The following is a 17,391-nucleotide window of genomic DNA, read 5'->3' on the forward strand; positions in this document are numbered from 1 at the left end:
CTTTTATTTCCATTTTCTACAACATAGTTTGAACTAAACTCATAGCCAAAAGGATGAGAATTCATAGTAGCAAGAGAAAAATAATACTAAAACTAGCAAAAACTAGAAAACAAACTAAAAATCAAGCTATTCACAATATTGACATATATACAATAACCAATAACAAGCACACATTGCAATTCCCCGGCAACGGCGCCAAAAACTTGATGTGAAGATTATCGTTGGTAGGAATTTCATACAAATAGTCTCGTCGAAGTATAGTTCCCAACTGACAAACGATCCTCAATCAGAGTTTAATTTTGGTTGTCACAAGTCCAACCCAATAAAAATAACCGAGAGTATTAGTCCCAGGTCGTTCTCCGTAGGAATTACAATCGAGTGTTCAATTATTGGTTATAGGTTTCATGGGTTGGGTTGATAAATATGCAAGAAATTAAATGACATGAAAGTAAAGAAAACAATTAAGGAAAGCAAGTAATAAAGAGAGGCATTCATGGCAAGGATTAAGAATCTAGGCTTTCTATCCTAGTCATTAATCATAATACAATAATTAACAAGAGCGAATCCTATTTCGTCATCTCCAACATAGGAAGAAGGTATAATGTTATCTTCATATTGAGAGAAAGTCAAATAGAACTATTTAATCTCAATCCATAAGTCCTAATCAACTTACTAATTGAATTAGCAAGAGATTAGAGTCAATGGAAATAATATTAACTAACAATTCTAGATCACCAATCTAAATTGGGTGTTAATGACTCAAGATTACCTAATTTCTCTTTCCAAGCCAAGAATGCTCAAAAACTACTCTAATATCCAACCAAGCATTTTGTCAAACACTTGGAAGACATAAAAGGAAAGTATAGTAAAATTGTAAGGAATAATAAGATCTAAACTACCCAATGCAAGAAATCAACAATAACAACTAAAGAAAGCAACATTAACATGAAATACCTCAAATTGCATTAAATGAAATTAAAATTGACAAGAGTTCATAAACATAAAAATGACCAAAATGAGAAATTAACAAGATAAACTAAGGAAATTAAGTCACTAGAATAAGAAAAGGTAGAAGAAACTAGATGAAAATAAGAACTAAACCCTAAATCTAAGATGAAAATAAACTAAGAACCCTAATTTCTAGAGAGAAGACGGAGCTTCTCTCTCTAGAACTAACCTAAGACATGCTTCCTACACTAACTAATTGCTCTCCCTTTGTCCAATATTGAATTCTGCATCAAATAGCCTCAGAAATGAGTTGGATTTGGGCCTCGAAAGCTTAGAAATCGCCCCAAGCGAATTCACTTTAATGAGGTCACGTGATCAGCGTCACGCATGCACATCGCTGGCAAATTCTCTCCTCACGCGTACGCGTGGGTGATGCACGCGCATGACCATGAATGTCCTTCTCACACGTACGCGTGGATGACGCGTGCGCGTGGGCTTGAATCCTCCAAATGCTCATTTCTTCATGAATTCTCCACTTTGCATGCTTTTCTCTTCACTTCTTCCATCCATTTCTTGCCTTATGAACCTGAAATCACTCAACAAACATATCAAGGCATCGAGTGAAACCAAAGTGAATCAAAATTAGCAATTTAAAGGCCTAAAAAGCATGTTTTCACTCTTAAGCACAAATTAGGAGAGATTCACAAAATCATGCTATTACATTGAATAAATGTGAGATAAGTTGATAAAATTCCCTAAATTCAACACAAGATAAACCACAAAATTGGGGTTTATCAATCACCTTAGTAATTTCAAAAGTCGGATGTACCTAGCTGATGCCTCTGATGCTACTCGTTGGAAAGCCTTCCCGACAACCTTGACAAATGCCACGATCAAGTGGTTTGATAGCTTACTTCCTTGGTCGGTAACTTATTTTGACGACCTGGGAAGGAAGTTTCTTACAAGATTCTCGATTCAGAAGGATAAGGTGAAACACGCACCGAGCCTGCTTGGAGTAAAATAGGAGGTCAGAGAGACGCTCTGAGATTATATGAAAAAATTCAATAAGGCGTGCTTGAAAATACAAAACTTACCTACTGAAGCAGTTATAATGGGTTTAGTTAATGGCCTAAAAGAAGGGACGTTCTCTCAATCTATATCCAAGTGACACCTGACTTCCTTGTACGAAGTGCAAGAGTAGACAGAGAAGTACATTAACATGGAGGAGAATTCCTGACTAAGAGAGCCACTCCCGAGACCTAGCCTGCCCTATCCACCTCAGAAAAAAAAGAGAAAGAAGCTAAGAAGAAAGAAGAATACAACTCGGAGAAACCCCGAAGATATTATAAATATACACCCCTCTGGGTCTCTCTTGTGGTGCCGAGAAGCTTCCACCTCCTCGTCCAATCAAACACAAAAAGGCAGGAAGTTGGACATAATACTGCGAATATCACAAATTCTATGGAAATTCTACCAATGATTGCTATGATTTAAAGAATGTCATTGAAAATTTGGCCAGAGAAGGTCGACTAGATAGGTACTTGGCAGATAGGTCGGACGATAAAAGGAAAAGAAAAAGAGATGAAGAAGGAAAACGACAAGAACGTCCACCTCAAACTCCTGAGCGACACATGCACATGATTAATGGGGATTTGCTGGAGGAGGAATATCAAAATCATCACGGAAAAGGCATCTTAAAGAGGTGTACCAAGTCAGGGAAGATAGCAGATCTCTCGACTTACCAACCATCTTGTTCACTAAAGAAGATGCTCAAGGGGTAACACCTGGCCATGACGACCCTGTGGTGATAACAATGATCCTTACCAATGCAAACCTCCATAGAACACTAGTGGACCAAGGTAGCTCGGCAGATTTTTGTTTAAACCTGCTTTTGATAAGCTCGGGCTAGAAGAAAAGGATCTAAAGGCATACCCAGATAACCTCTTCGGATTGGGGGACACGTCGATCTAACCTCTTGGGTATATCTCTCTATATACTACCTTTAGAAAAGTCACGAGGTCAAAGATATTAAGCATTGACTACATCGTAGTTGACGTCATTTCAGCATAATAGGTCAAACAACCCTGAATCGACTTGCAGCAGTTGTCTCTACGCCTCATCTATGAAGTTTCCTACTGTAGAAGAAATTGCTACAAGGGAGATCAAAATCTAGCACGCAAATGTTACAATGAAAGTCTCAATTTAAAAGGCAGTCCAAGCAAAAAAAAAAGTTAACACTATTGAGCTTGGTGGCTGCCGATGTGTCCAGCAAAAGAGTAAAAAACTTGGGCAAGAAAGGACATAGGTCATGGATGAATAAGTGCAAGCATTATTAGAAGCCGAATTCATAAAAGAGATAAAATATCCACTTTGGCTGGCGAATGTGGTTCTAGTAAAGAAGCAGAATGAAAAGTTGAGGATGTGTATAGATTACACTGACCTCAACAAAGTTTATCCTAAGGATCCCTACCCTTCTTCATGGACGCTTACTCGGGATATAACCAAATTGCGATGTACAAACCAGACCAAGAAAAGACTTCATTCATAACCCCTAAGGCTAACTATTGCTATGTAGTAATGACTTTTGGGTTAAAGAATGCCGGAGCTATATACTAGTGGCTGATGAACAAGGTATTTTCTTCCTACTTAGGAAAACCTTTGGAGGTAGATGTGGATGACATGCTTGTTAAAACCAAGATCGACTCAGCACTCTTGTTCGACCTCTCCGAGGTGTTTTCTACAATAAGGAAGCATGAAATGATACTAAACCCCTCAAAATGCACTTTTGCAGTAGAAGCTGAAAATTCTTAGGCTTTATACTAATTTAAAGAGGCATAGAAACAAACCCGAACAAGTGTAGAGCCATACTAGACATGAAAAATCTGACTTGTTTCAAAGAAGTTCAACAATTAAATGAAAGGTTGGCTGTTTTATCCAGGTTCCTAGCAGGATCAGCATTAAAATCACTATCCTTATACTCAATCCTTAGAAAGGTGAAGTAGTTTGAGTGGACTCCAAAATTCGAGCAAGCTTTTTAGGACTTCAAGGCTTTCTTGGGTCAACCTCCCATACTTACCCAACCTATAGCAGGAGAAGAGCTTGTTCTCTACCTGGCAGTGGCAAGCCGAGCTATAGCTTCAGCCTTGATCAGAGAAGATGAGAATGAACAGCCATCTACTTTGTCAGCAAAGCCTTACAAGGAGCAGAATTAAACTATCAAAAGATAGAAAAGTTCGCGTATGCTTTTATCCTCACTTTTCGAAGGCTCTGACCTTATTTCCAAGATCACACTATAAAAATCTGTACCATTCAACCAATGAAAGACATTCTACAAAAGACAAACCTGGAAGGAAGGATGTTGCAGTGGGCCATAGAATTGTCTGAGTTTGATTTAAAATATGAAGCTCAGACAATAATCAAATCTCAATACCTCACTGATTTCGTAGCTGAATACACTGAAAGTCAGGGAAGCCCAACAGCATGGAGCCTATACGTGGATGGATCATCTAATAAAGCCAGCAGTGGAGCAAGAGTCATCTTGAAAAGTAAGCAAGGAACTCAGATAGAACTCTCGTTAAGGTTCGAGTTTCCAACTTCTAATAATCAAGCAGAATATGAAGTCTTGCTTGCTGGCTTGAAGCTGGCTAAAGAAGTAGGAACAGAAAAATGGATAGTGTTCGATGACTCTTAAGTGGTAACTTCACAAATTAATGACACTTACCAAGGCAAAGATCCTAACATGAAGAAATACTTAGATGAAGTACAAGAACAACTAGCACAGTTCTCGGAAGGAGAGGTCCAATATATAACTTGGGAATCAAACGCCTGAGCAGATGTCCTTTCCAAATTAGCTAGCACCAAGCCAAGGGTTAACAATAGAAGCCTCATCCAGGAGACTCTCCATGCACCATCAATATCAAAGAAAGATGACAACTCTGATGTGATGGCTATATCTAATCAAAATCTAGGATGGATTGTCCCTATAATTAACTATCTTAAATTTGATATTCTCCCTGAAAATGAAAATGAGGCTCAAAGACTCATAAGGGAGGCACAAAATTACACGTTGGTCCACAATATCCTATATAAAAGAGGAATATCAACGCATCTCTTGAAGTCCATCCCGACCTCTAAGACAAAGGAAGTCTTAGAGGAAGTACACAATGACATATGTGGGAACAACCTCGGAGCCTGATCACTAGCCAAGAAGGTGATCCGGGTTGGCTTCTTCTGGCCGACCTTTCAAAGGGAAACGACTGAGTTTGTCAAAAAGTGCCCGCCTTGCCAGAAGCATGCCAACTTCTATGTTGCACCTCCCGAAGAGCTTATTAGCGTCACCTTCCCCTGGCTGTTTGCAAAATGGAGACTCGATCTCCTCGGACCATTTTTCCAAGCTCCAAGACAAGTCAAATACCTCATAGTGGGATTGACTACACTAAGTGGATTGAGGTGGAACCATTAGCAACCATCACTACCCAGAGAAGTCGAAAGTTCCTCTATAAGAACATTGTCACAAGATTTGGGGTTTCCCACTCCATCACCATGGATAATGGGACTCAATTCACCGACTCGACCTTCAGGAATTTGGTGGTCGATCTCAAAATAAAACACCAATTCACATCGGTAGAACATCCTCAGGCTAATGGACAAGATGAAGCTGCAAATAAAGTCATATTGGCCGGGCTGAAGCATCGATTACAAGATGTAAAGGGAGCATGGGTTGACGAGCTCCCTCAAGTCTTATGGGCATATTGGACAATCCCTCATTCCACAACTGGAAAATCACCTTTCCGACTTGCTTACGAATGGAAGCTATGATTCCCATAGAAATTGCTGAAGAGTCACCTAGAGTTGTATTCTACAATGAAGGGGCCAATACCCAAGTGATGAACAGATATTTTATACGCTTTTTGGCATCATTTTCATATAGTTTTAGTTATGTTTTGTTTAAGTTTTATTATATTTTCATAGGTTTTAGTGCAAAATTCATATTTTTAGATTCTACTTTCAGTTTTTGTGTTTTATGATGATTTCAGGTAAATTCTGGCTGAAATTGAGAACCTTTGGAAAAAGTCTGATTCAGAGACAGAGATAGGACTGCAGATGCTGTCAGATTCTGACCTCCATATACTCAAAGGAAAATTTTTGGAGCTAAAAAATTCTACATGGCACGCTCTTAAAGGCATTGGAAAGTTAACATCCAGGGCTTTCCAGAAATATATAATAGTCTATACTTTGCTCTGGAAATGAAGGTCCAAAGCTGGCGTTCAACGCCAGCACTTCACCCTCTTCCTGGTGTTGGACGCCCAAAAGGGAGCAGCTGGCATCCAACACCTAAAAAGGAGTCCAAAGCTGGCGTTCAACGCCTAAGAGGAGTCCTAGGACGTGGAGACACCCTTAGCTCAGCCCAAACACTCACCAAGTGGGCCCAGAAGTGGATTTTCGCACTACAAGACTAGTTTACCTTATTTCTGTAATCCTTAGTTATTAGACTAGTATATATAGGAGAAGATCAACCATGTTTAGGATCTTCTACCGGCTCTTGGCCACTCTACATTTTCTACATTACTTTTCTGTAAGTTATGAGTAACTAAACCTACTACGTTAAGGTTAGGAGCTCTGCAGATTCTTATGGATTAATAATATCACTATTTTATTTCAATCTATGCTTGATTCCATTCTAAGATGTATCTTCGTTCTTCATCCTAATGAATTGGGAGTGTAACTTGACCGTCATCCCTATTCTACATGGGTTCTTGCGAGTCCTTGATGGGATAGTATTGAACCACAAGCTTGATTATATATCTCTTAGACGGCTAATCCACGACTTCGTTGGGGACTTGGAAACATCAGTTCAGCCGAGGTACGGGGCGATTAGGGCCTTTATGGTATAGGCTAGAATTAACGAAGCAGCATTCTCTGATTCGGAAGATCTGATCTTGTCTGTGGCGCTTTGAGTAGGATCACCAAGGGAGTGGACTGCTAGAGCTTCACCCCCGTTCAGATTGGATGACCGCTGACCCGGCGTTTGATCTGAAGCAGAGGAGACTAATGACCACTGACCTGGCATTAGTCATTTACAGCCTGCCATGGAATGAATCATCAGAAGTTTGAGTAGATGGTGAGAAAAGTTGATCCAGAAAGAAGAAGCATCTCCGAAGTCTCAATCGTTCTCATACCATTGATTTCACACCTATCTAGTAACGTTTTATTTATTTATTTTGTTTTATGCATTTTTCACAACAACAATAATCTTTTCTATCCACCTGACTAAGATCTACAAGGTATCCATTGCTAGTTCAAATCAACATTTTCTGTGGAAAGTTACGGAGTCAATTTCGTGCACCAAGTTTTTGGCGCCGTTGTCGGGGATTGTTCGAGTTTGACAAACTACCGGACTATCTTGTTGCTTAGATTAGGTATTCTTTATGTTTTATTTGCTCTTTTGTTTGTGTCTTTTGTTTTCTTTTTCAAAAACATTTTCAAAACATTTTCTTTTCTTTATCTTTTGTTTGAGTCTTGTGTTAATCTTTAAGTTTGGTGTCTTTTTGAGTCTTCTCTTTTCTTCTCTAACCTTTCGAAAATTAGAGTCTTTGATTTCAAAATTCTTAAGTTTGGTGTCTCTTTAGTGTTTCTTGGTTTTTCTTTCATTTAGTTTTTCAAAAATTGTTCTTTGTGTTCTTCCTTGTTTTCGAAATTGTTCTTGTTATTTTTCTTATTTGATTTTAAAAATTGTAAGTTTGGTATCTTTTAGTTCTTTTTCCTTTAATTTTCGAAAATTAGTGTCATTTGATTTTAAAATTTTTAAGTTTAGTGCCTCTTTGTATTTGTCTTTTCTTAAATTTTCAAAAAGTATTCATGAGTGTTCTTCATTGTGTTCGAATTGTTCTTGATATTTTTCCTAGTTTGATCTTAAAATCTTTAAGTTTGTTGTCTTTTTGTGTTTTTCCTTTCAAAAAGTTTGAAAATCTTGCCTTTTTGATAAATTTTTTTTTAAAGTTTGGTGTTTTCTTGTTAGTAAAGTTTAAAATTTTAAATTTCAAATCTTATCTTTCCTAATATGTGTTTGACTTTTTCTTTCCAATTTTAACTTTCAAGATTTTCTTTTGACTTTCTCCTTTTAAATTTCAATTTTTTTCAAAATGAAATCTTCTGTCTTAATTTTAAAATCTTATCCTATCTTATTTGACTTTTCCTTTCAATTTTAATTTTTCAAATCGTTGATTGACTCTTTCTTTTTCAATTTCAAAATTTTTTTTCAAAATCAACTCTTTTATCTTATTTTCATATTTTTTTAATTAATTATTTGCTTTACCTTGTTTTAATTTTAAGTTTGGTGTTTCTTTAGTCTTTCTTTATTTCAAATTTGAATTTCAAAATCTTTATTTGACTTTTTATCCCCAATTTTCGAAAATCTCCTTTTTAATTTCAAATCTTGTTAGTTAATTGGTTGTCATATCTTTTCTTAATCTTTTCTTTTCTTATCTTTTCAAAATCTCTTAATTATTTTTTTTATTTTTGAATTAGTTTTTATTTTAATTATTTATTTTTGAAAAAAATATTTAATTCTTGTCCCTTTTTTCTCTTTTTGGTATCTCACTGGGAGCTCTCTATACTCTGACATAGAGACTCCCACTTTTCTTTGTCTCTTGTATGTGTATGCAGGAATAGGAAGAGTGCACTATAGATCTAGAGGAAGAGGCACAACCAAGAAGAACCTTGGGGTCTTATACAGCCCCTATTCCTGACTTCTATGGAAGCAACATTAGTATTCCCCCTATTGGAGTAGCTCATTTTGAGCTCAACCCACAGTTAATCACTCTAGTGCAGCAATACTGCTAGTTTTAAGGACTTCCTCAAGAGGAGCCCACAGAATTCCTTATTGAATTCTTGCAATATGTTGACATTGTGTACACTGACGGAGTGGACCAAAATGTCTACAGGTTATTGCTCTTTCCATTTGTTGTAAAAGGCCAAGCAAAGAGGTGGTTGGATGCTCAGCCCAAAGCAAGCCTGAACTCATGGAGTAAGCTGGTGGGAAAGTTTTTGAATCAATACTTTCCTCCAAAGAAGCTAACCCAGCTAAGACTGGACATTCAAGGCTTCAAACAAGATGATAATGAGTCTCTTTATGAGGCGTGGGGGAGGTACATGATGATGCTACGAAAATGCCCTACTGAAATATTTTCAGAATGGGTAAAGTTAGACATCTTCTATTATAGACTCATAGATATAGCTAAGATATCCTTAGACCATTCTGCTGGTGGTTCAATCCACATGAAAAAGACAATTGAGGAAGCTCACGAGCTCATTGAGACAGTTGCCAGCTATCAGCATCTGTACTCATCTAATGAGACTCCAATGAAAGGAGAGGTTAAGACAGTGACCACTAAATCAGACCCTCCTGAGCAAAGTGAGTTATTAACCCAGCAACTGCACTATCTCACACAACAAGTGCTAAGCTTGCAAGAAGAAGTGAAGAAGACCCGAGCCTCTAATAAGAATATAGAGGTACAGTTGAGTCAAGCTAGACAACACTTGTATGAACAGATAAGAGAAGAGTGCCAAGCTATCCAATTAGGGAATACCCTAAACACCCAGCCTCAGAACAGTAAGAGGCAGGGAGAAGAAGGAAAGGCAGAAGATGAACAAGCTAGATCCCAGGGTACCATAAGGGGCGTTGAACACCTAAAAGGGGATGGCATGGGCGTCCAACACCCAGAAGGGGGCAGCCCAAGCGTTGAATGCCAGATACAAGGAGAACATACATATGTAAGTGCTGGGAACACCTCTCCTAAGCAAGTTGGTAGTCCTTCTATAGGTACTATGGACACTCACCCTACAACACTAGTGTGGAAAATTGTGATTCACACTTTTCACAATTCCGCACAACTAACCAGCAAGTGCACTGGGTTGTCCAAGTAATAAACCTTACGTGAGTAAGGGTCGATCTCACGGAGATTGTCGGCTTGAAGCAAGCTATGGTCATCTTGTAAATCTCAGTCAGGCGGATTCAAATGGTTATGAGATTTTGATAATTAAAAGATAAATAAACATAAAATAAAATAAAGATACTTATGTAATTCATTGGTGGGAATTTTAGATAAGCGTTTGGAGATGCTTTGTTGCTTCTGAACCTCTGCATTCCTATTGCCTTCTTCCAATCATGCGTGCTCCCTTCCATGGCAAGCTGTAGGATCCTCTCAGTGAAAATGGTCCTCTACGGTTTCTGCATGACTAATCAACTGTCGGATTTCTCGTCTTGGATGAAAAATACCAAGTACAGCTACCGCATGGCTAATCATCTGTCGGTTTCCGCTAGTATCGAAATAGAATCCATTAATCCTTTTGCACACTGTCACTGCGCCCAACATTCACAGGTTTGAAGCTCGTCACAGTCATCCCTTCCCAGATCCTACTTGGAATACCACAGACAAGGTTTAGACTTTCCGGATCTCAGGAATGGCTGCCAATTGGTTCTAGCCTATACCACGAAGATACTAATCTCATGGACTCAGTCCATGTATTAGATACCCAAAAGAATATACTCCGGCTGTCGTCCAATGACTATGTTGAACATCATGTAGACCGCTTGTGGTTGTCAGGCACGCGGATCTTGGCTAAGCGAGTAACGAAGATTGGGTGATTGTCACGGGTCACCCCTTTATTCTGACTTAACTAAATTAAGTACGAGAGTATATCTTGGAGAAGAAGTAGACATGAATTGAATAGAAAAACAATAGTACTTGTATTAATTCATTAAGAACAACAGAGCTTCACACCTTAATCTATGGGGTGTAGAAACTCCACCGTTGAAAATACATAAGTGAAAGAGATCTAGGCATGGCCGTGAGGCCAGCCTCCAAACGTGAACAATGGTCAAAAGATCAAAAGTGATCAAAAGCTCTAAAATAAATCTCTAAAAGTACTTTTTATACTAAACTAGTAACCTAGGGTTACAGAAAATGAGTAACTAAGTGCAGATAGTGCAGAAATCCACTTACGGGGCCCACTTGGTGTGTGCTTGGGCTGAGCATTGAAGTTTTTTCGTGCATAGGCTGTCTCTGGAGTTAAACGCCAGCTTTGGTGCCAGTTTGGGCATTTTACGCCAGAAAGTTTTAGGCTGGCTTTGGGCACCAGTTTGAGCCATCAAATCTCGAGCAAAGTATGAACTATTATATATTGCTGGAAAGCCCAGAATGTCTACTTTCCAACGCAATGAAGGGTGTGCCAATTGGGCTTCTGTAACTCCAGAAAATCCATTTCGAGTGCAGCAGGGTCAGAATCCAATAGCATCTGCAGTCCTTTTTCAGCCTTTGAATCAGATTTTTGCTCAGGTCCCTCAATTTCAGCCAGAAAATACCTGAAATTATGGAAAAACACACAAACTCATAGTAAAGTCCAGAAATGTGATTTTGAATAAAAATAATAAAAATATGATAAAAAGTAACTAAAACATACTAAAAACTATGTAAAAATATTACCAAAAAGGGTATAAATTATCCGCTCATCACAACACCAAACTTAAATTGTTGCTTGTCCCCAAGCAACTAGAAACAAAATAGGATAAAAAGAAGAGAAAATACAATAAATCTCAAACTTATCAATGAATTTAGTTTTAATTAGATGAGCGGGGCTAGTAGCCTTTTTGCTTCTAAACAGTTTTGGCATCTCACTTTATCCTTTGAAGTTCAGAATGATTGGCATCCATAGGAACTTAGAATTCAGATAGTGTTATTGATTCTCCTAGTTCAGTGTGTTGATTCTTGAACACAGCTACTTTATGAGTCTTGGCCGTGACCCTAAGCATTTTGTTTTCCAGTATTACCACGGGATACATAAATGCCACAAACACATAACTGGTGAACCTTTTCAGATTGTGACTCAGCTTTGCTAGAGTCCCCAGTTAGAGGTGCCCAGAGCTCTTAAGCACACTCTTTTTGCTTTGGACCATGACTTTAACCGCTCAGTCTCAAGCTTTTCACTTGACACCTTCATGCCACAAGCACATGGTTAGGGACAGCTTGGTTTAGCCGCTTAGGCCAGGATTTTATTCCTTTGGGCCCTCCTATCCATTAATGCTCAAAGCCTTAGATCCTTTTTACCCTTGCCTTTTGGTTTAAAGGGTTATTGGCTTTTCTGCTTGCTTTTTCTTTTTTTGCCATTTTTTTCTGCAAGATTTTCACTGCTTTTTCTTGCTTCAAGAATCAATTTTATGATTTTTCAGATTATCAATAACATTTCTCCTTTTTCATTATTCTTTCAAGAGCCAACAATTTTAACATTTATAAACAACAATATAAAAAATATGCACTGTTCAAGCATTCATTCAGAAAACAAAAAGTATTGCCACCACATCAAAATAATTAAACTAATTTCAAGATAGAATTCAAAATCATGTACTTCTTTTTCTTTTTCGGAAAACATTTTTCATTTAAGAAAGGTGAAGGATTCATAGGACATTCATAACTTTAAGACATAGACACTAGACACTAATGATCATGTAATAAAGACACAAACATAGACAAACAGTAAAGCATATAATTCGAAAAACAAGAAAATAAGAATAAAGAAATTAAAGAACAGGTCCACCTTAGTGATGGCGGCTAGTTCTTCCTCTTGAAGATCTTATGGAGTGCTTGAGCTCCTCTATGTCTCTTCCTTGCCTTTGTTGCTCCTCCCTCATGGCTCTTTGGTCCTCTCTGATTTCATTGAGGATAATGGAGTGCTCTTGGTGCTCCATTCTTAGTTGCCCCATGTTAGAAATCAATTCTCCTAAGGAGGTATTGAGTTGCTCCCAATAATTGTGTGGAGGAAAGTGCATCCCTTGAGGAATCTCAGGAATTTCTTGATAAGGAATTTTCTCATGCTCTTGTTGAGGTCCATGAGTGGGCTCTCTTGTTTGCTCCATCCTTTTCTTAGTGATGGGCTTGTCTCCTTCAATGAGGATGTCTCCCTCTATGACAATTCCAGCTGAATTGCATAGGTTACAGATGAGATGAGGGAAGGCTAACCTTGCCAAAGTAGAGGGCTTGTCCGCTACCTTATAGAGTTATAGGGATATGATCTCATGAACTTCTACTTCCTCTCCATTCATGATGCTATGGATCATGATAGCCCGGTCTGTTATAACTTCAGACCGGTTGCTAGTAGGAATGATAGAGCGTTGGATGAACTCCAACCATCCTCTAGCCATGGGTTTGAGGTCAAGTCTTCTTAGTTGAACCGGCTTGCCTCTTGAGTCTCTCTTCCATTGAGCTTCTTCCACACAAATGTCCATGAGGAATTAGTCCAACCTTTGATCAAATTTGACACTTCTAGTGAAAGGGTGAGGATCTCCTTGCATCATTGGCAAGTTGAATGCCAACCTCACATTTTTTGGACTGAAATCCAAGTAATTCCCCCGAACCATTGTGAGCCAATTCTTTGGGTTTGGGTTCATACTTTGATCATGGTTCTTAGTGATCCATGCATTAGCATAGAACTCTTGAACCATTAAGATTCTGACTTGTTGAATGGGGTTGGTGAGAGTTTTCCAACCTCTTCTTTAAATCTCATGTCGGATCTCTGGATATTCACTCTTTTTGAGCTTGAAGGGGACCTCGGGGATCACCTTTTTCTTGGCCACAACTTCATAGAAGTGGTCTTGATGGACCTTTGAGATGAATCTCTCCATCTTCCATGACTCGGAGGTAGAAGCAATTGCCTTCCCTTTGCTCTTTCTAGAGGTTTCTCTGGCCTTAGGTGCCATTAATGGTTATTAAAAAATAAAAAGCAAAGCTTTTTTCACACCAAACTTAGAATGTTTGCTTGTCCTCGAGCAAAAGAAGAAAGAAATGAGGAGAAGAAGAAGAAATAGAGGAGATGAAGGGTGTTAGGGGTTTCGGCCAAGGGGGGTAGTAGTGTGTATGATGTGTGAAATTGAAGGTAGTGAGGAGGGGTATTCATAGTGTAGGAGAGAGAGGGAATTCGATCATGAAGGGGTGGGTTAGGGAGGGAAATGGTTTGAATTTGAATGGTGAGGTAGGTGGGGTTTATGATGGATGGATGTGAGTGGTGAAGAGGATATGGGGAAGAGGGTAGGATTTGATAGGTGAATGGTGTTTGGGGAAGAGGTATTGATGGGATTGGTCAAGGGTATTTGGGGAAGAGTGTTATGAAAAGGTGTGAAGAGGAGAAAAGAATTGGTGTGATAGGTGGGGATCCTGTGGGGTCAACAGATCCTGAGGTGTCAAGGAATTCTGCTCCCTGCACCATTCTGGCATTCAAACGCCCTCTGTGTGCCAATTCTGGCGTTAAACGCCAGCTCTGCTACCTTTCCTGGCGTTAAACGCCAGTCTGCTGCCCCTTTCTGGTGTTTAACGCCAGCCAGACACCCTTTTCTGGCGTTAAACGCCAGTCTGTCTGCCATTTCTGGCGTTTAACGCCAGCCAGATGCCAGACACCCTTTTCTGGCATTAAACGCCCGGAATGCTGCCCATTCTGGCATTTAACGCCCAGAATGCTGCCAGGCTGGGCGTTAAATGCCCATTCTGCTATCCTTACTGGCGTTTAAACGCCAGTAAGCCTCTCTTCCAGGGTGTGCTGTTTTTGATTTTGCATTAATTCTGCAGCTGTTTTTATGACTTCACATGATCATCAACCTAAAGACACCATAAAATAACAATGGAAAATAAAATAAATATAATTAAATAACATTGGGTTGCCTCCCAATAAGCACTTTTTTAATGTCAATAGCTTGACAGTGAGCTCTTTAGAGAGCTTCACAGAGACTCAGAGCTTAATGGGACCAAACTTAGAAGTTGAGTGTAGGGGCTCTGTTTGACTCTGTACTGAGAGAAGCTTTTTATGCTTCCTCTCCATGGTTACAGAAGAAGATCCTTGAGCTTTAAACACAAGGTAGTCCCCATTTAGTTGCAGGACTAACTCTCCTCTGTCCACATCAATTACAGCTCTTGCTATAGCTAGGAAGGGTCTTCCAAGGATGATGGATTCATCTTCATCCTTCCCAGTGTCTAGGATTATGAAGTCAGAAGGGATGTACAGGCCTTCAACCTTCACTAAGACATCCTCTACAACTCCATAAGCCCGTTTCCTTGATTTATCTGCCAATTCTAGTGAGAATTTAGCAGCTTGTACCTCAAAGATCCCTAGTTTCTCCATTACAGAGAGTGGCATGAGGTTTATACCTGACCCCAGGTCACACAGAGCCTGCTCAAAGGTCATGGTGCCTATGGTGCAAGGTATTAAGAACTTTTCGGGATCCGGTTTCTTTTGAGGTAATTTCAGTTGCCCCAAAGCATTCAGTTCATTGATGAGCAATGGAGGTTCATCCTCCCAAGTCTCATTACCAAATAACTTGGCATTCAGCTTCATGATTGCTCCTAGGTACTGAGCAACTTGCTCTTCAATAATATCTTCATCCTCTTCAGAGGAAGAATACTCATCAGAGCTCATGAATGGCAACAGTAAGTTCAATGGAATCTCTATGGTCTCTATATGAGCCTTAGATTCCTTTGGTTCCTTATTGGGGAACTCTTTAGTGGCCAGTAGACGTCCATTGAGGTCTTCCTCACTGGAAATCACTGCCTTTTCCTCCTCCCTAGGTTCGGCCATGTTGGTTATATTGATGGCCTTGCACTCTCTTTTTGGATTCTCTTCTGTATTGCTTGGGAGAGTATTAGGAGGGATTTCAGTAACTCTTTTACTCAGCTGACCCACTTGTGTCTCCAAATTTATGATGAAGGACCTTGTTTCAGTCATGAAACTTAGAGTGGTCTTAAATAGATCAGAGACTATGGTTGCTAAGTCAGAGAGACTCTGCTTAGAATTCGCTGTCTGTTGCTCAGAAGATGATGGAAAAGGCTTGCTATTGCCAAACCTATTTCTCCCACCATTATTATTGAAGCCTTGATTAGGCTTCTGTTGATCCTTCCATGAGAAATTAGGGTGATTTCTCCATGAAGGATTCTAGGTGTTTCCATAGGATTCTCCCATGTAATTCACCTCTTCCATTGCAGGATTCTCAGGGTCATAAGCTTCTTCTTCAGAGGAAGCTTCCTTAGTACTGCCGGATGCAGCTTACATTCCAGTCAGATTCTGAGAAATCATATTGACTTGCTGAGTCAGTATTTTATTCTGAGCCAATATTGCATTCAGAGTATCAATCTCAAGAACTCCTTTCTTCTGAGTCATCCCATTATTCACATAATTTCTTTCAGAAGTGTACATGAATTGGTTATTTGCAACCATCTCAATGAGTTCCTGGGCTTCTGCAGGCGTCTTCTTTAGATGAAGAGATCCTCCAGCAGAGTAATCCAATGACATCTTGGACAATTCAGACAGACCATCATAGAATATACATAAGATGCTCCATTCTGAAAGCATGTCAGAAGGACACCTTCTGATCAATTGCTTGTATCTTTTCCAAACTTCATAGAGGGATTCACCTTCCTTCTGTCTGAAGGTTTGGACTTTCACTCTAAGCTTGCTCAACTTTTGAGGTGGAAAGAATTTGGCCAAGAAAGCATTGACCAACTTTTTCCAAGAGTTCAGGCTTTCTTTAGGTTGTGAGTCCAACCATATCCTAGCTCTGTCTCTTACAGCAAAGGGGAAAAGCATAAGTCTGTAGACCTTAGGATTAACCCCATTGGTCTTAATAGTGTCACAAATTTGTAAGAATTCAGCTAAAAACTGATGAGGATCTTCCAATGGAAGTCCATGAAACTTACATTAGAGAAACTAATTGAGGCTTAAGCTCAAAATTGTTTGCTCCAATTACAGGAATTGAGATGCTTCTTCCATAGAAGTCAGAAGTTGGTGCAGTAAAGTCACCAAGTACCTTCCTTGCATCTCCACCATTGTTGTTATTTTCGGCTGCCATAACTTCTTCTTTTTCAAAAATTTCTGTTAAGTCCTCTCCAGAGTGTTGTGCTTTAGCTTCTCTTAGCTTCCTCTTCAGAGTCCTTTCAGGTTTCGGATCAACTTCAACAAGAATGTTCTTATCCTTGTTCCTGCTCATATGAAAAAAAAGAGAATAGAAAAGAATAGGAATCCTCTATGTCACAGTATAGAGATTCCTTTATGTGAGTAGAAGAATAGAAGAATGAGGTAGAGAGAGAATAAGAAAAATTCGAACACAGAGAGAGGGAGAGGGTTCGAATTTTCAAGAAGAGAAGTGTTAGTAAATAAATAAAATAAATAGAAAGAGATGAGAGAGAGAGTTATTCGAAAATAAAATAAAAATATTTTTGTTTTTATTTTAATTATAAGTTAGAATTCGAATTTAAGAAAAGAAATAAAATAAAATTAGAATTTAAAAAATTAGTTAATTAAAAAGAATTTTGAAAAAGTAGTTAGTGATTTTCGAAAATTAGAGAGAGAAAAGTAGTTAATTGAAAAAGATTTGAAAATAAATTTTGAAAAGGTAAGAAGTTAGAAAAA

General features: G+C 38.8%; 1 protein-coding gene across 1 annotated transcript; it reads right to left on the bottom strand.

Moving 5' to 3' along the window:
• Positions 1 to 7,025: 7,025 nt before the first annotated feature.
• On the bottom strand, positions 7,026 to 15,711 carry LOC148554924 (uncharacterized). The gene is made up of 2 exons (XM_088490552.1): positions 14,876 to 15,711; positions 7,026 to 7,032 (listed from the first exon to the last, which is right to left on the bottom strand). The coding sequence occupies exons 1-2, from the start codon at positions 15,709 to 15,711 to the stop codon at positions 7,026 to 7,028; spliced, it is 843 nt and encodes a 280-aa protein (XP_088346678.1).
• Positions 15,712 to 17,391: the final 1,680 nt, after the last annotated feature.

This window comes from Arachis ipaensis, chromosome B6 (assembly GCF_059453495.1).
Source record: "Arachis ipaensis isolate K30076 ecotype BB chromosome B6, ASM5945349v1, whole genome shotgun sequence".
Taxonomy (NCBI): Eukaryota; Viridiplantae; Streptophyta; class Magnoliopsida; order Fabales; family Fabaceae; genus Arachis; species Arachis ipaensis.